Here is a 24,972-nt window from a genome sequence, read left to right as displayed (position 1 = left end):
CTGCAGGAGTTGCAACTGTTCCCACCCCACAGATGCCCTACAAACCTCCCACCCCACCTCCTCCAGGAGAGTCCAGGCATCTGGCCTGAGCCCTCTGCTCTCGATCCCTCCCACCCACGCCCATTACTGATTCATTACCCTCCTTCAACGTCCCCTTCTCTGACCCCCCCCCCCCCCATCACCTCCTGGGAAACGGATTGCACACAGAGCTAACGGATGGAGGGTCTGGCACGGGGCCTTTACCCAGATGCTATACCCTCGGAGGCCAAGGTGTAGCGCTGTCAGTTGCTGGGACCTTTAATTAGTACAAACCTTCTACGCTTAACCTTGGCTGTTTTCCTGCTCTGAGTGCTCTGGGGACTCTGGGCTCTCCATTTTTCCATGCCGGTGGCCCCAGAGTGCCAGGAAGGGAAGCTGTGTCAGGTGTCTGGAAAAACACCTCATCACCTGACTTCCTCCCCAAGACTCAGAAGTCCTGGGCTCAAGCCTGTCCTATTTCAAAACACAGAAGCCAGGCGTGGGGTCTCCCAGAACCTTCGTCCCCAGCTCCCCCCGCCCCCACCACTCCTATAGGACTCAGCACAGCTGTTGGTTTTCCAGTCCTCCTGGGCCAGTGGGGGCGAGGGAGGATGAGATTGGTTCTTAAATCCAGTAGCTCTAAGACTTAAGACCAGATATTCCGAACCTGGCCCAATACTGCGAGCTACAAGGGCCACCAGCTTCTCAGCCGGTAGAGATCTGAGCGGCCCCTTCTTCCCTGGAAATCCAGCCCCCTGACTTTTAGACACACCACTCTGAGCCCTGAATGTCGTTTAATTCCGATAGGTCCAGGAATGTAAAGCCCGGGGTCCCAGCCACACTCCCCCAGGCCCTTCAGTGGCTCAGGGTCCCTCCCACCTGCCCTGCCAGCTGCTCAGCGTGGGAACGCCCCAGCTGGGCTGCACGGGAGCTGTCAGGACAAGCTGTGCGGTTCCCAGCCTCCCTGCCTGCCAGAGTCAGGGTATTGCCGCAGCCCAGCCGTCGCCTGGCAACTACTCCGAGGGGCCCGGGACCGCTAGGCGGAGAGAGGGGACGGGTGGGTACTGCCGAGTTCTGGGAAAGGAGGACCTCAGGGGGCGGGGCTGGATTCCTACAGTTTAGGGTGCGTTGCAGCCTTCAGCGATAACGAGGCAGCAGGGGACATATCTGGGAAGCCAGGGGCTGCATCCCTCTTTTCTCATGGCTCCCGAATAGTCCTTCAGCACCTGGGTGCCCTCTCCCCGACCCGCAGGCCCAAGGGGGCCTGGGCCCCGCCTCCCCAGGGCTCGGAAACTGGCGAAGTCCCAGGGGTTCCCATTTATAGCTCGGTTTCCACTCAGCTCAGTCCCTCCTGGGTCCGGGCTGAGCAAGTTTCTTCCACTCTGTTCTCTCCTCCTCCCTCTCCTCAAGACCGCCTCCCATTCAACCTCCGCAGGGCGCAGGTGTCCAAGGGTCTCCTCCTTGGACCCAAGTGTTCCAGCTCTCAGACCCCCTGATAACTCAGGGGCGCCCTCCTATTGCCCGACCCACGACCCGGAGTGCCCCTAGTCTCGGCACGCAAGCCGCGGGAGTTTCTCAATGGAAAGAGGGCGGGTATCCAGGGGGCGGGGCGAATAGGATCCCGCCCTCCCGCGGGTCTCCAGCAGACCCAGGGCTTGCAACCGGGTGTGCGGTACCCAGCGTTGGAGACGGTGGATGAGCCCGAATTCAGGGACTCCGGGCTAGACTCAGAATCTTCCATCCTGGCGGGAGAGAGTGCGGTGCAGAATCCAGTCCAGCGTGGTGAGAGGCGTGCTGCCAAGGAGGAAGTTGGAGAGGAGTCAGTGCAGCCCTAAGTCTGCAGGATCTTGGAGCACACAAGCTCGAGATGCTGGGCCCCGCCCTCCTCGTCCTCCTCTGTTGCTTCAGAGGACTGGCAGGTACCCCTCCGCTCCCTCCTTGTTTGGGAGAAGTGGACTAAGGGCTTCTAGTCCTGAGTGTGAGAGAACTCTGGAAGCCTCGGCTTCTGACCTGAGGAAGAGCGTTGGAGACTGGAACACCTGGGTCTTGCATAAGGGGGTTCTTGATCTAAGCTCAGCTGTACTGTCCCTAGGCCCGCTGCCCCACTTTCTGCAACAGCCAGAGGACACGGTGGTGCTGCTGGGGACGGAAGCCCGGCTGCCCTGCGCTCTGGGTGCATACCGGGGGCTCGTGCAGTGGACTAAGGATGGGCTGGCTCTAGGGGGCGAAAGAGACCTTCCAGGTGAGTCTGGCCTCTTCTCTGGGGAGGGCTGGCAACTTCGCAGAGGGGCTGGGCACGGGCTGCTTCTGACGTTTCAGCTTTGGAGGTTGGTGGCCTCCCACTGAATAATTGGGAATCCGGAGTTTTAGAATGATTGTTTTTTGGGAGGAGGGTGATTCCTTTTGTTTGGGGACTATAATTTTTATTCTAAAGCATCATATAAATGCATAGACAGTTTACCAAAAATTACAGACAGTCATGTAATTAATGCACAGGCTATTGTGAGCGCTTCAGAAGCCCCGCTCCCTTTAACTTTCCTCTATGGTGGGCGAAAGGTAGAGTTTTTTTCTAATATTTTTGGTTATTTGTTTTGTTTTGCTGTTTGAATTGGGGTCTCCCTCTGCAGCGCAGGCTGGCCTCAAACTCGAAATCCTCCTGCCTCAGCCGTTTGAGTGCTGGAATCACAAGCAGGCACCACCCACATCTGGCTTACCATAACTTTGACGGGAAACTTGGCTTTCCAAATTTGTGGCTACTATAAGTTGGTAGGAGACTTAGAATCTCTCTGCACTCAGCACACGCTTTTTTTTCTTTCGTTCTTTTGAGACAGTGTCTCACTATGTAGTTCTGGCCAACCTGAATTCCCTATATGGATCAGGATGACCTCGAACTCAGAGAGCTGTGCCTCTCATGCTCCTGAGTGCTGGGATTTAAGCATGTGCACCACCACACCTGGCCCCAGCACATACATTTTAATACAAGTGTTTTAGCATGGGGTGTGTGGTTCTTACTCTGCTCTCTGGGGTGGAATTCCTGGAGATGAAGACTTGAGGCCAGAATTCTGTACAGTCTCTTCTGTCGTCAGGGTGGTCCCGGTACTGGATATCAGGGAATGCAGCCAGTGGCCAGCATGACCTCCACATTAAGCCTGTGGAACTGGAAGATGAAGCGTCATACGAGTGCCAGGCTTCGCAAGCAGGCCTCCGATCACGACCTGCCCAGCTGCGTGTGATGGGTGAGGATGGGAGAGGTCCCAGCCCATCTGTGCTTTGGGAGCTGGGGATGGGGAGTGGGGGCAGCTAGGACTGTTTGGGAGGAGTGTCGGGAGTCTAGAACCCCTAGGGGAGTGGTGGGCAGGGCTGAGAGGATCAGGGGTCCTGCTTGCAGAAAGCAGTTCTGACTCTGGGTCTGCTACGCAGTCCCCCCAGAAGCTCCCCAGGTACTAGGCGGCCCCTCGGTGTCTCTGGTTGCTGGAGTTCCTGGGAATCTGACCTGTCGGAGTCGAGGGGATGCCCAGCCTGCCCCTGAACTGCTGTGGTTCCGAGACGGGATCAGGCTGGACGGGACCACCTTCCACCAGGTTGGGTCTGAATCTCTTTGCCATTCTTTGGTTATTCAGTGAGACTCAAGGTCTGCTTTGATCACAGACTAGAGAGAATGGTAGCCATTCGGGGTTGAAATATGATTCAGGGCTGGAGAGGTGGCTCAGCGGTTAAGAGCATTGACTGTTCTTCCAAAGGTCCTGAGTTCAATTCCTGGCAGCCACATGGTGGCTCACAAACCACCTTGAATGATCTCTGGTGCCCTCTGCTGGCATGCAGGCAGAGGATTGTATACATAATTAAATAAAATATTTTTTTAAAAAAGAAATATGATGATTCAGGTCAAGAGCCAGACTTCCTGGTTCAGTCATGTGCTAATTACTTGCTCTTCTGTGTGGCATTTAACCTCTCTGCCCCTCGGTTTCCTTATCTATATAATGGAAAAAATAGTAGCATTACCTCATAGGATAATATGGAGAATTAAACATGTGAGTGTCTAAAAGTATCCAATACATTGTAGGCACGACCTGTGTAAACTATAGACGAATTCATTGTTAACATGGGGTGTGGTAATAGACACCTATAACCCCAGCACTCAGGAGACTGAAGCAGGAGGGTCATGAGTTCAAGGCCAGCCTTGACTTCATAGTGAGACTCTGTCCAAAAAAGTAAGGAAAAGCAATAGTTATTGTCTCTCTGTCACCTCCAGACCACGCTGAAGGACAAGACCACTGGGACGGTGGAAAACACTTTATTCCTGACCCCTTCCAGTCATGATGATGGAGCCACCTTGGTCTGCAGAGCCCAGAGCCGGGCCCTGCCCACAGGGAAGGACACAGCTGTTACATTGATCCTGCAGTGTGAGCGCAGTTGGTCCTGGAAAGCCCAGGGTGGGCCTGAACACAACAGGAGGGGACAGAAGGGGGACTCCCTGGGACACCTGCCTTCCTCTCACAGATCCCCCCGTGGTGACTCTGTCTGCTGAGCCCCAGACCGTGCAGGAGGGAGAGAAGGTGACCTTCCTGTGTCGAGCCACCGCCCAGCCTCCTGTCACGGGCTACAGGTGACCAGAAACGCCACCTGTCTCTAGCAGGGTAGCTTGACGAAGGGATGTGGCGACGCTAACACCGTCACTGCCTCCGCAGGTGGGCGAAGGGGGGATCCCCGGTGCTCGGGGCACGTGGGCCGAGGCTGGAGATCGTAGCAGACGCCACGTTCCTCACTGAGCCGGTGTCCTGCGAGGTCAGCAACGCGGTGGGAAGCGCCAACCGAAGCACGGCTCTGGAAGTGCTGTGTGAGCAGGGGCGGGGCCGTGGGTGTGGCTGAGGTGGGCGTGGTTGTGCTAGAAGGGCGAGGCTAGAGCAGGTAGTGGGGCGGGGCGGGGGCGGGTGGAGGGTGTTGCCTGGATACCTACACTTGTACCTACTAGTGCTTTGGAGTATCTGCTCCTGTGTCAGGGGCTCACTCCAACCCGCTCCCCTCTCTCCTCCAGATGGACCTGTTCTGCAGGCGAAACCGAAGTCCGTGTCGGTGGACGCGGGGAGAGATGCCTCCTTTAGCTGTGCCTGGCGAGGGAACCCACTTCCACGGGTTACCTGGGCCCGCCTGGGCAGCTCGCAGGTGAAGTCCGACCTGGGGCCTGTGCTGGTAGCTGGAATCGGTCCGCACTGCCTCCCAGAGCCTTGTCTCTGACGCCTCTTCCCTGTGCCAGGTGCTGAGCTCGGGGCCCATGCTGCGTCTTCCGTCCGTGGCGCTGGAGGATGCCGGTGACTATGTGTGTAGGGCCGAGCCGAGGCCCTCCGGTCTGGGGGGAGGCACGGCGCATGCGAGGTTGACAGTGAACGGTGAGGGACCCTGAGGGTCTTGGGGTAGGAGGTGGGCGGAAAGGAAGTCGTAGGCTGTGGGACTGAGCATTGGAGCTGGACCCGTGGAAGGAGACGAGGCGCAGGCCTTTCCTAGTCTGTAAAGTGGGCTGGTTTTTTAAAGGGTGAAACCACAGTGACCTGGCCTCATTCAGAACTGGTTTTGGAGAGGTTGAGACCTCTGTTTCATGGTTCACGGTTTCTGTTCCAGCTCCCCCACGAGTGACGGCCCCGCACCCTGCGCCAGCCTTCCTCAGGGGCCCCGCTCGCCTCCAGTGTGTGGTGTTTGCTTCTCCTGCCCCAGACTCCGTGGTATGGAGAAGAACCCTCTCCCCTCTGACTCACCAGCCATGATCCCTGCCCTCCTGCCCCTGACATCCTCTCCCCCAACCCACCAGTCCCCCCCGCTTCCTCAGGCTCCTAATTGATCTCCTTTGCTTCTGGCCCCTAGGTTTGGTCTTGGGATGAGGGCTTCCTGGAGGCAGGCTCACTTGGCAGGTTCCTGGTGGAGACCTTCCCAGCCCCGGAAGTGGAGGGAGGACAGGGCCCAGGCCTTATTTCTGTGCTACACATTTCTGGGACCCAGGAGTCCGACTTTACCAGGGGCTTTAACTGCAGTGCCAGGAACCGGCTGGGTGAGGGACGAATCCAGATCCACCTGGGTCGCAGAGGTAAGTTACTGACCCAAGGACTCTGAAACCTGGGGAGTCCGAACCCCACAGACACAGTGATTCCCAAGATGCAAAGACTCCCCCAACCTAGTGAATCTCAGAACTATGTCAGTGAGGTTGCTCATCAGGTAAAGGCACTTGCCCCCGAGCCTGATGACCCCAGGTCAGCCCTCAGAACCCCTATGGTGAAGAGAACCAATACCCAAAAGTTGTTCTCAGGCCTCCATTCCTACACCGTAGTATATGCACCCACACACACATGTATGTGTACCTAGAGGGCTTGCCTGTAACGGTGGCCACACCCCTTTGGGCGTGGCTTCAGGCGGGCGAAAGAGGGGGGAGCCAGGCCTCAAGCTTTCCCTCTTTTGGTCCCCCTGAAGCCACGACCAAAGAGGTGTGGCCACCGTTACAGGCAAGACCACTACCTATGTACATAGAGTAACATTTGCAATGTATTTAAAAGGGAAACTGGGGGCTGGAGAGACGGCTCAGTGGTTAAGAACACTGACACCTCTTCCAGAGGACCTGGGTTCAATTCCCAGCACCCATGTGACAGCTCCCAACTGTCTGTAACTCCAGTTCTAGGAGGTCTGACACCCTCACACCATACTAGGAATCCACAAATCTGGGAAACTGTGAAGCAGAAGACTCAAATTCCAAGCAATCCTAAAGTTAGGGTGTTTGTGTAATTTATTTATTTATTTATTTGCAGAGGGGCATGCTCCTGCCACAGTGCATATGTGGAAGTCAGAGGACAAACTCTGTAGGAGGCTGTTCTCTCCTTCCATCATGTGGGTCCCCAGGATCGAACTCAGGCCTTTAGGCTTGGTAGCAAGCACCTTTTACACACACACACACACACCCAGTCTTGCCAGCCCTGTTAGTTTATTATTGGTATTTTTGTTTTTTGAGACATGGTCTCAGATAGCCCAAGCTGGCACTGAACTTGCTGGCAGTCCTCCTGCATTGTCCCAAGTGCTGCGAGTACAGGTGTGACTCGCCAAGGGACTTTAAATTCGCGTACTCTCAGACTGTGATCCCCAAATCCATGGGGGTCCTTAGACACCAAACCTAAGCACACTGCAAATCTGGGGAAATCCCAACCTCGGCAGGGATCCCAAACCCTGAGCCGGTTTCCCTGTTACCAGCCTTCTGGGGACACCCTTCCTCCTACAGACTTGCTGCCCACTCTACGGATTGTGGCCGGAGCAGTCTCTGCAGCCACCACTCTCTTTATGGTTGTCACTGGAGTGACCCTCTGCTGCTGGCGTCATGGCAAGTATCAGCCCTGGGACCTGGCTCCCTCCATCCCTGGCTCTCTAAGCTTGCACAGGGCTCATCTTCTCCCAGCTTCGAGTTTCCTCCCTAGCCCCGAGTCCACTTCCTCCGGGTCCCCCATCTCCCTTCCATCGGTCCCAGGCGAGGGTTTCTCTTTGTTTCCAGTCTTCCTAGCCCATTTTGCCCAGTCAGCTCTGTTCCCAAAGTATCGGTCTTCACAAAATATGACCTCATTTGCCTCTCATCTTTCATCATCCCGGGCCTCAGGCTCTTTCTCTAAGCAAAAGAACCTGGTTCGGATCCCAGGAAGCAGCGATGGCTCCAGCTCACGAGGGCCTGAGGAGGAGCCGGGCAGCCGTGAGGACAGGGTAAGACACTGGGCATCCGTATTCGACTGTGTTTCCAGAGCAAAATAGTCACCTAGTCTAACCCAACTCAAGTGTAGTCCTAGCCTTCTGTTTGTCTGTTGTTGTTTGAGCCAAGGTTTCTCTATGTAGCCCTAGGTTCTCTAGAGCTCACTATGTAGACCAGGCTGACTTCCTAGAACAGGCAAGGTCTGGCTGAGTTCTGGAGTGCGGGAGGAAGGCAGTGAGGGAGGGTGGGCTTCAGATCGAGGGAAAAGCATGATCAAACATAAACAGGAGGCTTTAACTGGGGTCAGGGATGTAGTTCAGTGGGTAGAACGCTTTGTCTAGCGTGCTCAAGGCCCTGGGTTCGATTCCCAGCACTGCATAAACTCCAAATCAGAGATCCTCCAGCCTCTGCCTCCTGAGTGCTAAGACTAAAGTTTGCGCCATTGTACCTATGTCTTTGGAGGCTGTCTTGGAACTCGCTCTTGTTGGAACTCGCTCTTGTAGACCAGTTCTGGTCTCGAACTCACAGAGATCCGCCTGCCTCTGCCTCCCCAGTGCTGGGATTAAAGGCGTGCGCCACCACCGCCCGGCTTGGTTCCAGTCTTAAACATGATGACCTTAGACCCACAGCATCCTCACAATTGCAAATATGTTTTATCCCCCAGTTATCCTTTGGACTCAGTATGTCCTCATAGCGTTCTTTGTGCCTTAAGTCTGGCCTCCAGGTCCTTCCTCCAGCCTGACCTCCAGAGGCAGGCCTGTGGGATGTGGAGGTGGGACAGCGTGACCTTCTGAGGATGGCCTCTCGCTGTTTTTCCTACCTCAGGGTCCCGGTGTGCACACGGACCACAGTGACTTGATTCTGGATGAAAAGGAGGCTCTGGAGACAGCGGTGAGTATTTTTGGGGGGCTCACTATCCATCACCGATCTCCACCCCTCCACACTTCCTCTTTTTTTAAAGCTTTATGGAGTCAGGGTCTCACACTGTGTAGCCGGCTTTGGTCTTTCTCCTGCCGCCACTAGACTGCTGGGATTACAAAGTAGGACTTCAGACCTCAGCACCACGCCTGGCTGCTTCCCTGATTCAGTCTCCTGCTTTTGATCCCCTCGTCTTAAGACCTACCTTTGCCAGACGGTGGCTCAAGACTTTAACCCCAGCACTCGGGAGGCAGAGGCAGGCGGATCTCTATGAGTTCAAGGCCAGCCTGGTCTACAGAGAGAGTTCCAGGACAGCCGTTACACAGAGAAACCCTGTCTCAAAAGAAAAATAAAACAGAACACTACCTTTAACTCCTGGGCCAGCTCATGGCTCCCAGGCTCCAGAGCTTAAGTGATCCCATTGTTTCTCCGTGGTCTCCAGGCCTCCGTTCCCCCATCAAGCGTGTTCCATACCTCTAGGTTCTCTTTGGCTGCTCTCTACCAGCCGGGAGCCTTCCGCCCACTTGGTCCCACACTAACACCACATTTCCCAAAGACAGTCCTGCTTTGAAATCCTGTCTTAGGATACATGCATTGATTCCAATCCTGGCTCCTGTTCTAAAGCCCCCTCCGTGACTTTTCTTTGAGACAGAGCCTCGTGAAGTGAGTATGTAGCCAAGAACGATCTAGAACTCCTGGTTATGCTCCCGAGTGCTGGGATGGCATGAGCCATCACACCGAGTTTATGTGCACTGGGAACTGAACCGAGGGCCTTGAGCATGCTAGACAAACACCCTGCCGGCGGAACTACATCCCTAACCCCAGTTAAAGCCTCTTGTCCACACTTGATTATGCTTTCCTCTTGACCTGAAATCCTCCCTCTCCCCTCCCTTCTTGACTTCAACCAGACCGTGCTTGTTCTAGGAGGCTAGCGCTTACCCTGTCTCTGCCATTTATGTGCCCAGATCTCTCTGTCGAGGAGTCACTGCTCCCGCTGTTTCTTCTTTGTGCCATTGCGCCTCTCTCTAGGTCTGGCTGTAGCTCTGTGTGTCTCTCCACCCATGATCCTTACCTTCCTACACCCCCACATTCTGTACCAAGTCTCACTTCTTCCCCAGGATCCAACCAACGGTTACTACAAGGTCCGAGGAGTCAGTGTGAGCCTCAGCCTTGGGGAAGCCCCCGGAGGAGGCCTCTTCCTGCCACCCCCCTCTCCGATTGGACTTCCAGGGACTCCTACTTACTATGACTTCAAGCCACACTTGGACTTAGTACCCACCTGCAGACTGTACAGAGCACGGGCTGGTTACCTCACCACCCCTCACCCCCGTGCCTTCGCTAGCTACATGAAGCCTACATCCTTTGGACCCCCAGATTTGAGCTCTGGGACTCCCCCCTTCCCCTATGCTACCTTGTCTCCACCCAGCCATCAGCGTCTCCAGACTCATGTGTGAAGGCGTCTCTCTAATTGAAGAGTCTCGAGATCGCCAACTTGCCATCATGTGCTGTCCAGCATTCCGAGGAATCAGAACAAGTCGATGACCTACTCCTCCACATCTGAACACCGAAGGAGGGAAACAGCCGTCAGGATCATTGATGCCTAGCAGGCTCCGCCAAAGGGGATGCTCCAAGTAGCAGCAATATGACCATTATGCCCATTTGTTCTCCTGGGAGAAAGACATTCAAAATGGTGACTAAACTCTTTGCAGAGGGACAAAGACAGGAGGTGATGGGAGTTGGGGACATGGATGGAAGGCATTTCTAGCCAGTAGAAAAGATATTTGAAAATGACCGTCTTCATCAAGAACAATGATAGCATAAGACAAATCAAGATGAGAGAAATAATCCCCCCACCCAGTCCTGGCTTTCCCAGGGAGGGGAACTTTGGTCAATAAAAGTATAGCCAATACGGCTGTTCATTCCATGAGAACTCAAAATGACCACGGTCTTGATTCCTTCCTTAAAGACACAGAAAAAATGGAATCCAAGAAGTGGGGATAGGGTGAGAATAAAAGAGATAAAGGGGGTGGGGACTGGAGAGATGGCTCAGAGGAGTGCTGGCTGCTCTTCCAGAGGACCTGAGACCCATTTCCAGCAACCCCTCTGTGGCTCACAACCATCTGTAATGAGATCTGGCGCCCTCTTCTGGCCTGCAGGCAGACATGCAGACAGAACATTGTATAAATAAGAGATAAAGGGGATTCATGGGCTAAGAATATTTATGTTTAATTAGGAAAAAAAAGGGGCAAAGAGGCAAATATGCTTGGAGGAGTCTCGTGTTTTCTGTGAATGAAGAGGTCCATGACAGCCTGGAGTCTGGACACATGCCTTTATTCCCAGCACTCGGGAGGCAGAGGCAGGCAAATCTCTGTGAGTTCGAGGCCAGCCTGGTCTACAGAGTGAGTTCCAGGACAGCCTTCAAAACAATACAGAGAAACCCTGTCTGGAAAAACAAACAAACAAAACAAGAGGTCCATGGGGTGTCAGTAGGAGTAAATCCCAAGTCCTTTCTCAACCCCTTGCTAGATTCTTACTAATGTAGGCATTTTCATTTCTTTTCATTTTTAAGGATTTATGATTTTTGTTTTGCATGTGTTAGTGTTTTACCTGCATGTATTTCTTTGCACCACACGTGTTCCTGGTCCCTGGGCCAAAAGAGGGCAACGAATCCCCTGAAACTGGCGTTACAGACAGCGTGGGTGCTGGGACTTGAACCCAGGTCTCCTAGAAGAGCAGCCAGAGTTTTTAGCCACGAAGTCTTCTCTCAATACAGTTTGGCCTGGAGCTCTTGATCTTCCGTCCTCAGCCCCCCCCCGCCCCGGGGATTATAGGTGTACATCACCATCCCACTTTAGGCTCGTTTAATAATACACCCCTACCTCACCCACACCCACACCCATGCACACTCAGTTGAAAACAAGAAGTCAGGCAGATGTGGGCAGGTTCCCACAAGACACACCTACAAGTCCACACACAGCTGGGCTGCCTCAGTCGGCCAGGGAAAGAGAATAGTCTACACTCCCTCGAGAGACGAAACAGTGAGCCCTTTAGGGAGAAGGCTTGAGTTTTGGCCCAATGAGTGAGTGGAGCTCCACACCGTGAATCCTAAGGAGTTGGGTCTTTGAATGTAACTGTACCCAGCACCTAACCCAAGTCATCTTTAAAGAAAGGATTTTTTTTTTTGGATGGAGAATTTGAAGGTCCAGACACTTGGCAACCAGGGCAGGAAGACTGAGTTCCTAGGTCCGAGGATGAAAGGGCCGCGGACTTGGTCTCTGGTCCTGAGACAGAAGAGGCCTAGAGGGAACCAGGTCTAATTTACTGTTTTATCTTTTGAAACTGGGTCTCAGGCAGGCGGGCTAGCCCCAAACTCCCTTCCTGCCCTCCACCTGTCAAGTGCTGCGATTACAGGCGTGCTTCCACACGCTGCTTCTATGTTTTTGACTGGGGAAATTTGGAGGTCTGCATCCTTGGGACCTCAAGAGAGGAACGTACGCAGGAGTTCCCCACCCCCCACGCCCAGTGGATTCTTGGCATCCTTGGAGGACAAAGCTGATAGTGGGTGTCTGCGTTTGCCAGAAAGGTGACAGTCCCAAGAGAGAGAGAGAGCTCACGGTCCAAAAAGGCTGAGCCCAACGACTGAGCCTGGTGCCTGGCCCTTAACGTGGGGGTGTGACACCTGGAATCTCGAGGGGCTGGGGCTTGGCGCAGGCTCCCTCTCGGGGTTCCCGAGCCTCTCAGTGCGCAGAGCCGCCACGCTATTGTCCTGGCCGGGAAGGCGGGGCCGGCGCGGGGCGGGGCTGGCGGCGCCGGCGCAGCCCGGGGGCGGCGGGAGGAGGAGGAGGCGGCGGCGTCGGTGGCGCTGGGAGCTCCTGTCACCGCTGGGGCCGGGCTGGGCCGGGCGGGAGCGCAGGGGACTTGAGGGCGCGAGGCCCGAACATGGGGCCCGCCAGCCCCGCCGCTCGCGGTCAGGGCCGCCGCCAGGGCTCGCCGCCGCCGCCGCTGCCGCTGCTGCTGCCACTGTCGCTGCTGCTGCTGCTTCTGCGCGCGCAGCTCGCCGTCGGGAGCCTGGCCGGTGGGAGCCCCGGCGCGGCCGAGGTGAGGGCCGGCCGGGTTCTGGGGATGGGGGAAGGGGCGGGACCGGGCCTCCGGATCTGGACGCGGCGCGGCCACCGCAGAAAGCGCTGTCCTTTCAGCCAGGTGGCCTCCCCCATGCTCTCCGCCGAACTCTAGGTTTCCCTGGGCCCCTCCATCGCCTGACTTCCCTGCCCCCTCCCACCCGCATCGTCGGACCCTGTCTTTCCAAGAGCCCCTGGCCCTGGAAATCCAGCTCAAGCCTAGCCGACAAAGCCCCAAGCCCTGCGCACCTGAACGTAGGACCCACCAGGCAGCAGGCGCTTGGATCTAAGAATCCAGGTCCCCCGTATCCTCGGGACCCACGCGAGCCCCCTGCCCACCCCCCATCGTCCGGATATAGCCCCCTGGTCCTTACGGGCCTGACGTGCAGGCCTTCGGGGAAGCCAGGCCCTTGCGTCTTTGCACCCCCTCAATGGGAACCCGAACTGGAGATGGGCGGAGGAGGGGCCAGAACGCCTGGATTGCGCCCCCCCGCCCCACGATTCACGTTTAACCCCTTCGGGCTCCAGAGCCAAGACGCTGGGGCGGGGGCGGAGCCTGTCTTCTCAGCAACAAGGCCGCGAGGAACCCGGGAGGGGGGTGTGGGCGGGGAGGGGAGGGGAGAGAGTGGGATCCGGGTTCACCATAGCAACGGGAGAGCTGGGGAGCTCCCGCCCCGCGGGATCTGTTTCCCGGGGAACGGTCCCCGCACCCAGGAGAGCGTAGAAGGATCTGCTCCTGGGGGCAGGCGCGCATCTGGGTTTTAGGGGGCCAGATAACCCAGACGCCAACGTCCCCCGGGTCCCTCACTGCCCCATCTGCCTCCACCCCCAGGCTCCGGGGTCAGCCCAGGTGGCTGGACTATGTGGGCGTCTGACCCTCCATCGGGACCTGCGCACCGGTCGCTGGGAGCCAGACCCCCAGCGATCGCGACGCTGTCTCCTGGACCCGCAGCGCGTGCTGGAGTACTGCAGACAGGTGGGCGGGGCCCGCGGGCAGAGGCGGGGTCAGTGCTCAGTGGGTCCAGGCTGGGGCGGGGGTTCGCCCTCGAGGAAGTTGGACTCGAGGAAGGCCGAGTCCGGCCGGGGAGGTGACATCTGGGAAGCCCGGGGGAAGCTTGGGGTCTGGGGCCAGCGAAGAAACCAGGCGGGCCTAGGGCAGAACCTATTTTGAGATAGGAGGAGGGGAAAAACAAACAAACAAACAAACACGTGCAAAAACGTCGACTAATCAAGACCGCCCGTAGAGTGGCCGGGCTGAGGAATTCGTGGAGCTCTTTAGAAAAAGTGGGAGCGAAAGTGGGCGTGGCCAGACCAGAGGCTGGGTTTAGATTAAAAAGACCTTTAAGCCGACAAGATGCGGGAAGCGGTGGAGCCCAATGGGAGTGGGTTCCACGGAGGCGTGAAATGAAGAGGCGGGGCCGGTACGGAGAGGAGAGTTACTCAGAAGCTGAACGGGGCGGGGGAGGGGGGGGGAAGGCAGGGCACGAGAGAGAGAGAGAGAGGGCGAGCTATTTTAAGAAAGAAACCTGCCTGAAGGGCAGGGTTGCCCTGAGAAGTGGACTTGGAGAAGTTGAGCTTCAACGAAACAGGCCTTGGGACTTCTGCCAAGCCCCCCTGAGAATGGCGAGCTTAAGGGGTCGCGCTAGAGGCATGACCAATGCACCCCCCGCTCCCCGAGGCTTAGTTACCAGTTAGTGCTCTAGACAAGAGAGGACGACCGGGGGATGCTCTTATGAATACTAGAAACTTGAAAAGGGAATGGCCAAGCTGAGCATAGCTAGGATTGCGAACTGAACTGGGCCACAGGATGTTCAAGACCGGTTTAGGAAAGCTGTCGAGACCTGGCTTCAAACTAAAGAACAAAAGGAGGCTTGGGCAGGCAGCTCGGCCACAGAGGGCTCGCTCTGACCTTCCTGAGGCCGTGCGTTCGATCCCCAGTGCTGCGACTCGGGTGAGCTGGGGTAGCCTCGACGGCTGGGGTAGCCAGCGGGTTGACCTCCACTTCGGGGTTCCCGCAGATGTACCCCGAGCTGCACATCGCGCGTGTGGAGCAGGCTGCGCAGGCCATCCCAGTGGAGCGCTGGTGTGGGGGCACCCGAAGCGGCAGATGTGCCCACCCCCACCATGAAGTTGTGCCCTTCCACTGCCTGCGTGAGTCACCGTGATGTCGGGGGACGGGAACCGAGGGGGAGTGGGAGTCTCTCAGAGAGGAGGTGTCCAGCTTGACTCGGGTCTGCGTGCGGAGTCTGGGTGACCGGCAGAGACACCTCTGAGGGTCCCCGGCTCCGAGGAGGGCCGCAGGGTTGTGTTATGATCCTGGACACCTCTGAGGGTCCCCGGCTCCGAGGAGGGCGGCAGGGCTGTGTTGTTATGATTCTGGCGTCTCCCGTTCCCCAGCTGGTGAGTTCGTAAGCGAAGCCCTGCTAGTGCCCGAAGGCTGTCGCTTCTTGCATCAAGAGCGTATGGACCAGTGTGAGAGCTCCGGCAGCAGGCATCGCGAGGCCCAGGAGGTGAGCACCCGGTTCCGCCCGTCGCCTGACCCCAGGACCTACGTCTAGGCCCTTCCTTCTTGAACCCAAGAGTTCCAAGTGGGGTGTAGAAATTCCTTCCCTCAGCCGGTCCCCTGGAGGCTGGCATGCGGGCTCCCGGTCCATGCCCCCTGCCCAGGCCATTCTGGCCTCGTCTCCCTGCAGGCCTGCCGCTCCCAGGGTCTCATCCTGCACGGCTCCGGCATGCTTCTGCCCTGCGGCTCTGACCGGTTCCGAGGTGTGGAGTATGTCTGCTGCCCGCCTCCAGCAACCCCCAACCCTTCCGGGATGGCAGTTGGGTGAGTGACAGAGCCTCTGTCTGTACCCTCCCCAAGGCTCCCGAGGCAGGGCGTGGAAGCCCCTTCCGGGAGCCTGCACCGAGATCTTACTGCCCACTCTTCTGCTCCTTCAGTGACCCCTCTACCCGGTCCTGGCCCCTGGCGGGCAGAGCAGAGGGAGGTAAGGATGAGGAAGAGGTCGAACCCTTCCCTCAGCCGGTAGACGATTACTTCGTGGAGCCCCCTCAGGCTGAAGAGGAGGAGGAGGAGGAGGAAGGGGCCCCACCCCCCAGTTCCCACACTCCTGTCATGATCAGCACAGGTGAGGCAGTCTCCCTGGTGGTTGGGGGCAGTGTGGGGGTGCTTCCGGGAGGGGACACAACCGGGGAAATGGAAGAGACAGAAGAGACGTCAGTGGCGTTGGGTTTGGTAGGTTAGTCTGTGAGGAATGAGGAGGGAGGAGGGAGGAGGGAGGAAGGCCTGCAGAGGGGTGATTGGGAGGGGAGGGGTCATTCTATGGGCCCTGAGGGGGGGTGGCGGTCGTTTCCGCCACGCTTTGGAGATGGTGCGATAGGTTCCAGAATGCTGCCAACACAGGCCAGGCCTGGAGTCCCGGTGCCAGGCAGCAGCTGTGTCTAGACCGGATGCACGATGGTGGTCCTCGGTGCACCCTGGGAAATGTCCTTCTCAGCGAGGAAAGCTGACCCGCGGCCCGATCCTTTTTTTTTTTTTTTTTTTGGTTTTTCGAGACAGGGTTTCTCTGTGGCTTTGGAGGCTGTCCTGGAACTCGCTTGGTAGTCCAGGCTGGTCTTGAACTCACAGAGATCCGCCTGCCTCTGCCTCCCGAGTGCTGGGATTAAAGGCGAGCACCACCAACGCCCGGCTCCGATCCTTTGCCTTGCAGCCACTCCCACCCCAAGGCCCACTGATGGCGTGGACGTTTACTTCGGCATGCCCGGGGAAATCAGCGAGCACGAGGGGTTCCTGAGGGCCAAGATGGATCTGGAGGAGCGGAGGATGCGACAGATTAATGAGGTGACCCTACCGGGAAACCCCCCCACGTCACCACGTGACTCCATAAATACAGGGCCTGGCACTCGCCCTGTAGTCCAGGCTGGCCTCGCACTCACAGAGATCCGCCTGCCTCTGCCTCCCGAGTGCTGGGGTTAGAGGCGTGGGGAATTCTTTACTGACACTGCCTTGAAAGAACACCTAAGCGTCTGTCCACCTGAGCCCTGGACGCCACCCTCTAAGATGGCATTGGATCACTGACCTGCCTAGCAGAGCATTGAAATGCCGCTAGATACCATAGACACTCTGGTCTGTGGCACAATCCATGTTAAATCCCCTGGGAAATGGTTGGGCACAATTACATGTGCCTTAATTCTAATGCTTGAGAGGCTGAGGGAAGAGAACCAGAAGTTCAAGGCCAGCCTTAAATGCATAAGGAGTTTGAGACCAGTCTGGGCTATGTGAGAGCCTGTCTCAAAAACAAAAAAAAAGGGGGGGCTGGAGAGGTGGCTCAGAGGTTCTTCCAGGGGTCCTGAGTTCAATTCCCAGCAACCACATGGTGGCTTACAACCAACTATAATGAGATCTGGTGCCCTCTTCTGGCAGAACACTGTATATGGAATAAATATATTTTTAAAAAAAGAAAAAATTATAAAAAAAAACAAAAAAAGAAAGAGAAAGGAAGGGAGAGAGAGAAAGGAAGGAAGGAAGAAAGAAAGAAAGAGAGAGAGAGAGAAAGAAAGAAAGAAAGAAAGAAAGAAAGAAAGAAAGAAAGAAAGAAAGAAAGAAAGAAAGAAAGAAAGAAAGAAAAAGAAAAATAGCCTGTGGCTATTCCTTCTTGGGAATCCAAAGTCCAGTGGCTGTAGTTGATCTTCATCCTCTTGAGCCTTGGATATGGGAGGGGGACGGGGGACTCTCTGTGTGGACTAGGGTAGCCCCTGGGAGCCTGAAGCCCCCCTACTCACCCCCAGGTGATGCGCGAGTGGGCCATGGCCGACAACCAGTCAAAGAACCTACCGAAAGCGGACAGGCAGGCCCTGAACGAGGTAGGACGCCCTCCCTCCGCTGAGCCTCACCCATGCCTCTGTCCACCTCTGGGGTTCCCACCCCTTCCTAGTCACCCTGGCCCCTGCCGGCCCCGCCCCCGCATGTGCCTCTGCTGGGGTTGGCGCCCAGAGCCTGGGGCATGGCGCTGGGCGAGCACTGCCCTCTGCTGGCTGGCGTTGGACCCGTCTCAAGTGGAGCCTCCTGGAGTAGCCGCCGGTCCTCTCATTTTCCCCCCACCTTCGCCCGTGTCTAACAAACCCCGCCTCCTAACTCTTGGCCCCGTTTCCCCGCCGCTGTCTTTGTGGACCCCTCCTCATGTCGAATCCTCTAGATCAGCCCCCAGTCCCGGGCCTCACCCCGCCGGCGTTGGGGACGCTCCACCTGCCTTTTGCTTCCAAGCAACCCAAATTTTCCCTTATACTTAGAGCGGACCAGTTGTGTTTTCGGCTTGTTCCCGCCTATTCTTACAGCCTACACCCTCAAACCGGGTCCCAGCGGGCCAGCCCTACCCCATGGCCCTGCCTCCCGTCTCCTCCACCGAGCCACTGAAGCCCAACCCTGCTGGCCCTGGGCTCCCGTCCACTCAGGCTCTCACCCGTCCTCTCTGCACCCCCCCTCCGCATTTTTACCCCTCCCTAGCACTTCCAGTCCATCCTGCAGACCCTGGAGGAACAAGTGTCCGGTGAGCGGCAGCGCCTGGTGGAGACCCACGCCACCAGGGTCATCGCCCTGATCAATGACCAGCGGCGAGCTGCCCTGGAAGGCTTCCTGGCAGCCTTACAGGGCGATCCGCCTCAGGTAACGCAGGTAGGGGTGGGGGGCAAACGGCAGGGGCGGAGAGCTGGGTTCAGCCTAGGCAGCCTTGGGTCCCCCCCCCCAGGCCGAGCGGGTTCTGACCGCCCTGAGGCGCTACCTGCGTGCCGAGCAGAAGGAGCAGAGGCACACCCTGAGACACTACCAGCACGTGGCCGCCGTGGATCCCGAGAAGGCCCAGCAGATGCGCTTCCAGGTACACGTGTGCTTCCGGTCCCAGACGCCCTGCTAGCCCAGACGCCCCTCTCTCTCTCTCTCTCTCTCTCTCTCTCTCTCTCTCTCTCTCTCTCTCTCTCTCTCTCTCTCTCTCTCTCTCTCTCTCTCTCTCTCCCCCAATCTCTCTCTCTCTGTCTCTCTGTCTGTCTCTCTCTGTCTCTGTCTCTTTGTCTCTGTCTCTGTCTCTCTCTCTCTATCTCGGACGCTCCTCTCTCTATACAAGATGTGATGTGAGCCGGGAGATGGTGGCGTACACTTTTTGACACTTCCTGCATACTCAGTTGATATTATTTCCTTCTTGGGTCTCTGAGGGAGTTGAGGACTAGATGATAGTTGTAGTTTTCACCGTTTACCAGACTCAGAAAAGGAAACTCGTTAAAGAGGTGTAAAGCGTAAAATGTTGAGAGACATTAAAAGATAATTTGACCATGCAAATTAGAATAGAAAATAAATTAGGGACAGGACTTCGCACTCACCAGATAGAACAGATAATGGAGTATTCTCTCTGAATTTGTCAAATGCAAATGGACTAGGCACTGTTGATGAACTTGTTGCCTGTATATATTGTATATATTTACTGTGTTTAGTTTTTCTTATGTTAGCTGTAGCCTTCTTTTTGTATTAGACAAAAAAGGGGAATTGTGGTGATATATTATTTACGATTTATTAAAGCTTGCATGTATGGCTGGTCGCCACATCTGTGTCTGGTCTCGGGGGAGACCAGAAGAGGATGTTGAGTCTCCTGGAAGTGGAGTTCACACAGTTGTGAGCGCCGTGTAGGTGGTAGGAATTAAACCTGAGTCCTCTGGAGGAGCAGCCAGTGCTCTTAACTGCAGAGCTGCCCCTCCAGGCCCCAGATTCTCCTCTTGACCCTCGCTTTCAATTTAGAGCCCTGCACTACGCGTGGAACTTCCCTTTTGTGTCCCAAACCCTTCCCAGTCCCTCCATCCTGCATTCCTGTTCCTCGAATTCCGACTTCTTGATGCGGGAACACCACCCCCAACACACACACACACACACACGTGCACACACACCACACACACTCACACACACTCACTCACACACACCACTTACACTGTGCTTTTCACTCCTTTTTTTTTTTTTTTTTTTTTTTTGGTTTTACGAGACAGGGCTTCCCTGTATTGTTTTGGAGGCTATCGGTCCAGCCCAGCCTCGAACTCACAGAGATCCGCCTGCCTCTGCCTCCCGAGTGCTGGGATTAAAGGCATGCGCCACCAATGCTTGCCTTTCACTCCCTTCTTGCCCCCTGGGATTCCTACTTCCTGTCCTGTGGAACCCTGCTTTCTGTCTCTTGGATTCTTGCTTCCTATCCCTTGGACTTTGCTTCCTTTCCCAGAATCCTTTTCCTTCAGCCTTCCTCCCTTGTCCCACTGGTTTTCCCTAGAAGCCCTGCTGTCTGCCCTGAGATTCTAGTTCTGGTTTCTCTTCTGGTCCACAGATACTCTTTTCTGTATTCTTGAGTGTTCAAGCCTGGCCCTTGAGTCAGTATCTTCTATACCAATTCCTGTTTCCCCGACAGCCTACACATCCTCTCCTCCAGCCCTGCCTTCTCCCTCCCCCTCCCCACCTCCCTTCCTCCCTCTTCCCCTCTGTAGCCCCCTCTGGCCTGGAGCTCTCTACGGCCTCAAACCCCCCAGAGACCGGCCTGTGCCTTCCAAGTGCTGCTGTTAAAGGCTGTGCCACCACACCCCGCACCATGCCGTATTTATTTTTTGAATCCTACCCTCACCTTGCATCCAGTACCCTGCTTTTCCTGGGGCTACCCCTTTTCCAAGCCTTGAACTTCCGGTGTGACACACATCTCTTCCTCCCCTTTGGATCCTGCTGCTTCTTCCTGGGTTTCCTTCCCCCTGTGGCTGAGCGACCCTCGCACCTACTCCCCGTGGACTGTCTGTTCTGCTTTCTCGGGCCCTGCTGGACTCCTCCATCACCCTGCCCTTCTGCAGCCCTCGCCTCCTGTCTCATGCTCCCCACAGGTGCAAACCCACCTTCAGGTGATTGAGGAGCGGATGAATCAGAGCCTGGGGCTGCTTGACCAGAGCCCTCACCTGGCTCAGGAGCTGCGACCCCAGATCCGTGAGTGCCCCTTGCCTTTGTCCCGAATTTCAGTCCCTTGGGGGCAATCTTAGACTCCTGACCCTCAAACCCCTCATTCTTCATGTAAATCACCCTAGAACTTGGTGGTCCTAACTAAGAGCCATTTTTCTTTGCTCTCACTTTGAATCGTTTTCCTCTGGTCTGGGCTCAGCTAGTTGGTTCTTTTGGTGGGAAGGCTACTGGTCAGTTGTACATTTGGTTCTTTTGGTGGGAAGGCTACTGGTCAGTTGTACATTTGGTTCTTTTGGTGGGAAGGCTTGCTGGGCAATTGCTTTTTGTCACTGTGTTTACTGTGACTTCCTCCCAGATGTCCCATGTCTAGCTCTAACCCTCCTGGTGTTTAAGGAGGTAGGGCTATTGCAAATTTAGACCCCGTGTCTCCTGCCGGGGGCACCTCCGCCCAGCGGGCCACTCTGCTGGGCACACTTAGGCAGGGCTGTTGGCGTGGAGTCATCTCCCCCCCCCATTCTACCACTAGGGTGCCCTGCTGTGCCCCGCTGTTGTGTCCCTATTGGTCACCCTAGCTGTCTTTCTGCATGTCCCCTCAGAGGAGCTTCTCCACTCTGAACGCTTGGGTCCCAGCGAACTGGAGGCCTCTGTGCCGGGGAGCAGCAGTGAAGACAAGGGTGGGCTTCAGCCTCTGGAATCCAAGGATGGTGAGTGAGCCTGAACATAGAATGTCGGCCCTGGAGAGTCAAGCCTCGCTTGCTTTAAATGCTGGAGTCCATGGCCCGAAGGGAGAAGCTGTTGAGGAACCAACCCAGGGCTCTGTCCATACCGCAAGAGCTCTTCCACCCGGCGCCAGCTCTAGCCCCCTGTCCACTTTTTTTTTTTTTAAAGACAGGCAGTCTAGGGGCTGGAGAGATGGCCCAGAGGTTAAGAGCACTGGCTGCTCTTGCAGAGGTCTTGAGTTCAAGTCCCAGCAAACCATGTGGTGTCTCACGACCTTCTGTAGTGGGATCTGATGCCCTCTTCTGGTGTAAAGGTGTACGTGCAGTTAGAGCATGACAGGCTAAGTGGCCTGGGCAGGCCTTGAACTTTTTTTTGACCCTACACACTTCAGTGTGCCTAGTAGCTCAGATTACAGGCGTGCGCCATGAGGCCCGACTCAGCAGATTGTCGATACAGGGTCTCATTCTGTAGCTCAGGCTGACCTAGAACTCACTGTTTAGCCTAGGCTGGCCTCAAACTCATGGTCTTCCTGTCCTAGCTTTGCAAGTGCTAAGGTTGGAGACGTGTGCACCACCATACCCAGCGTGCAACCTTCTTTCTAATTCTCCAAGGTCTGGGGGCATCTGTGCCACCACAGATAGGCAGGAAGGAATAAGGAGCGCTATCCGGGGGTGTGGGGCCTTTGTAGAGTTCTTGGTCCTGGGGCCGGGTGTGGGGGGGTTCTCTATTCTGTATTTCGTGACTTCCTCTCTCGACTGTTCTATCAACTTGCCCCCTCCGGCCTGCAGACACCCCGGTGACTCTTCCAAAAGGTAAGTGCCATACAGCAGACACCCCAGACACTAAATCCCTCTGAACCCTAAGTTGTGAAGGGAAAGCACTGTATACAGTAGGAAACCCAGTCCTCCTGGGGTGGAATCCAGCGCCCTCTGGAGGTGTCCGGACCCTCAAGACTGAGATGTGACTTGGGTTGCGTAGGGTCCACAGATCAAGACTCTTCCTCCCCGGGGAAAGAGAAGCTGTCCCCACTGGAGCAGTACGAGCAAAAGGTAAGTGGGACCTGGGCTCCCAAGACGAGGAGGGTCTGGAGTCGGGGGGGGGCAGAGGGAAGGTTCTAGAAACTTCCTAGGGATGTGGACTTAGTGTTGTTGGGGGAAGAGGTACCCTCCTGGGTCTTGGAGCCATAAAACATCTGTTGCTCCCCCAGGTGAATGCATCTGTCCCAAGGGGTTTTCCCTTCCATGCGTCTGATATCCAGCGGGATGAACTGGTAAGGGGAGGGCGAGCTTGGGGGGAGAGGTCAGAGGTCAGTGTCCAGGCTGTGGCCTCCAAACCGCACTGGACCCCGGTGGGCCTCAATGGTACCCAGGGTCTCAGCTCCTCTCCCCACAGGCACCAGCTGGGACTGGAGTGTCCCGAGAGGCTGTGTCGGCTCTGCTGATCATGGGAGCCGGAGGGGGCTCCCTCATTGTTCTGTCCTTGCTGCTTCTGCGCAAGAAGAAACCCTATGGGACTATCAGCCACGGAGTGGTGGAGGTGAGGGGTGCGGACATCGTGGCGGGGGTAGGAGTCGGCAGCGAGCGCGGCCCCGGTGCACTGAGTCCTCCCCTGGCCCTGCTGCAGGTGGACCCCATGCTGACCCTGGAGGAGCAGCAACTCCGGGAACTTCAGCGGCATGGCTACGAGAACCCCACCTACCGCTTCCTGGAGGAACGACCCTGACCCCGCCCCCGGCTGAGCCCACACTGCCCCTCTTCCTGGCCCTCAGTCCCAACTCCCAGCCTCGGGTGGGGGAGGGAGATCTTGACAAATTCGTTCTTATTTTCCCTTTCCCGGTTCAAAATTCCACGCCCCCATCCTAGAAATTCCTAGCTGCTGCCCTTAATTTATTTTATGTTAATTTATTGCTCCTTTAAGGTGACAGCCACCCGGGTCCCAGTGTATGTCGCCCCCTGGAATTCACTGTCCCGTTTCTTCACTAACACCCCAATAAAGCTGTCTTTCCCCACCACCAGGCCGTCCCGCGTTTCTGTTGAAGAATCACTGCTTAGCTTTTTAAACCGGGTGAGGGGTGGGTGTGGAGGCACACAGCTTTAATCCCAGCACTCAGGAGGCGGAGGGAGGCCGATAGATTTCTGTGAGGGTCCCAAACCGAACCGAACCGAACCAAACGAACCTGGATGAGGGTGCTTTAAATCTGGGTGGGGCCTGAAGGAAGATTACCGCGTAGGGGGCGGGACCCAGAGGCTTTGGCTGGGCTTTTCCCGGGCCTGCCGGGGAGCTTTCCGTGGTGCTGAATTGATCGCTGCTCCTAGTTCTCCTAGTTCAGGGTGGACCATTGGCCTCGGCCTCTCCCGTCTTCCCAGTGATGTCCCCCGCTGCCCCCTAAGCGCTCTCTCTCTCTCTCTCTCTCTCTCTCTCTCTCTCTCTCTCTCTCTCTCTCTCTCTCTCTCTCTCTCTCTCTCTCTCTCTCTCTCTCTCTCTCTCTCTCTCTCTCTCTCTCTCTCTCTCTCTCTCTCTCTCTCTCGGGGAATGCACGCCACGTTGTGTAAGTGGAGTTGAAAAGATAATCTGCAGGAATTGCCTTCTACATTTGGGTCCTGGGGATACAACTCAAGTCTTAGGGGTTGGAGGCAATCACCTTTCACCCTGTAAACCGTCTCCAAGCCCCTTCTCCAGCCTTCTATGTACAGTCAACACCCATTCCAATCTGCCAGTCCTGGGAAGACTGGGAATAAGCTCATGCTTGTTTCAAAAAAATACACTTTTTGCCGGGCGGTGGTGGTGCACGCCTTTAATCCCAGCACTCGGGAGGCAGAGACAGGCGGATCTCCGTGAGTTCGAGACCGGGCTGGACCGACAGCCTCCAAAACAATACAGAGAGACCCTGTCTCGTTTAAGCCAAAAATAAAATACATTTTTTGAGATAGGGTCTCAAAAATACATAGCCCCAGCTGTACTGGATCTCACTATATAGATCAGACTGGCCTTGAACTCACAGAGATCCACTTGCCTCTGCCTCCTAAGTGGATATTCCAAGGTCTGGCTGTGCATACTCATCAGGTACTCTGCCACTTAGCTACATTCCCAGCCCTTGTCGATCCCACGCCAATGTCGTCTCAGAGATAGATATTTAATACCAGCAGCACCTGCTGAACTCTCTTGAATCCAAGCTCGTGACATGTTAGGACTATCCCTCTCCACTTGCTGTTGCCGATGCCAAGGACAGCTTTTAGGAGGAGTCAAGGATTATACATGGAGGTATTTTAACAGTACCTGCTACTCAGCAACTTTTTGTTCAGTGACTTTTAAAACATTAGGAAGAGAATGGGGACTACAGCTCAACCCCTGGATGCTTACCCTGAGCTCAACCGGGCCACAGCAAGGTTTGCATATCTCTCAGAGCCAGGAAGGCAGATAAGGTCTTGACAAAAGAGGGGCGCCTCACATCTTAGAGGAGATGCAGCTTGTAAAACATCCAGGCACAGCTTAAGAGGCCGGGAAGGGTATAAAGTGGACATAGCAGA

General features: G+C 56.0%; 2 protein-coding genes across 2 annotated transcripts; both read left to right on the top strand.

Annotated features, from left to right (window-relative positions):
• The first annotated feature begins 216 nt into the window (after positions 1-216).
• Positions 217-10,581, top strand: Kirrel2 (kirre like nephrin family adhesion molecule 2). Its single transcript, XM_040735441.1, has 16 exons — positions 217-272; positions 1,523-1,800; positions 2,111-2,260; positions 3,072-3,254; positions 3,439-3,599; positions 4,271-4,421; positions 4,519-4,624; positions 4,707-4,855; positions 5,054-5,181; positions 5,273-5,405; positions 5,635-5,735; positions 5,875-6,094; positions 7,271-7,369; positions 7,640-7,740; positions 8,552-8,617; positions 9,763-10,581. The coding sequence occupies exons 1-16, from the start codon at positions 217-219 to the stop codon at positions 10,096-10,098; spliced, it is 2,418 nt and encodes an 805-aa protein (XP_040591375.1). The 3' UTR covers positions 10,099-10,581.
• A 1,962-nt stretch (positions 10,582-12,543) lies between these two features.
• On the top strand, positions 12,544-23,456 carry Aplp1 (amyloid beta precursor like protein 1). Its single transcript, XM_040735467.1, has 17 exons — positions 12,544-12,742; positions 13,595-13,738; positions 14,781-14,913; positions 15,160-15,272; positions 15,456-15,589; positions 15,703-15,890; positions 16,473-16,603; positions 17,551-17,625; positions 18,266-18,424; positions 18,507-18,635; positions 20,653-20,752; positions 21,322-21,429; positions 22,234-22,257; positions 22,424-22,494; positions 22,653-22,715; positions 22,838-22,981; positions 23,069-23,456. Exons 1-17 carry the CDS (start codon positions 12,584-12,586, stop codon positions 23,165-23,167), a joined length of 1,974 nt encoding a protein of 657 aa, XP_040591401.1. The 5' UTR covers positions 12,544-12,583; the 3' UTR covers positions 23,168-23,456.
• Positions 23,457-24,972: the final 1,516 nt, after the last annotated feature.

This window comes from Mesocricetus auratus, unplaced genomic scaffold (genome assembly GCF_017639785.1).
Source record: "Mesocricetus auratus isolate SY011 unplaced genomic scaffold, BCM_Maur_2.0 Super-Scaffold_100046, whole genome shotgun sequence".
NCBI classification, from domain to species: domain Eukaryota; kingdom Metazoa; phylum Chordata; class Mammalia; order Rodentia; family Cricetidae; genus Mesocricetus; species Mesocricetus auratus.
The sequence above is the reverse complement of the archived record's forward strand: the minus strand, read 5'-3'. Positions and strand labels throughout refer to the sequence as shown.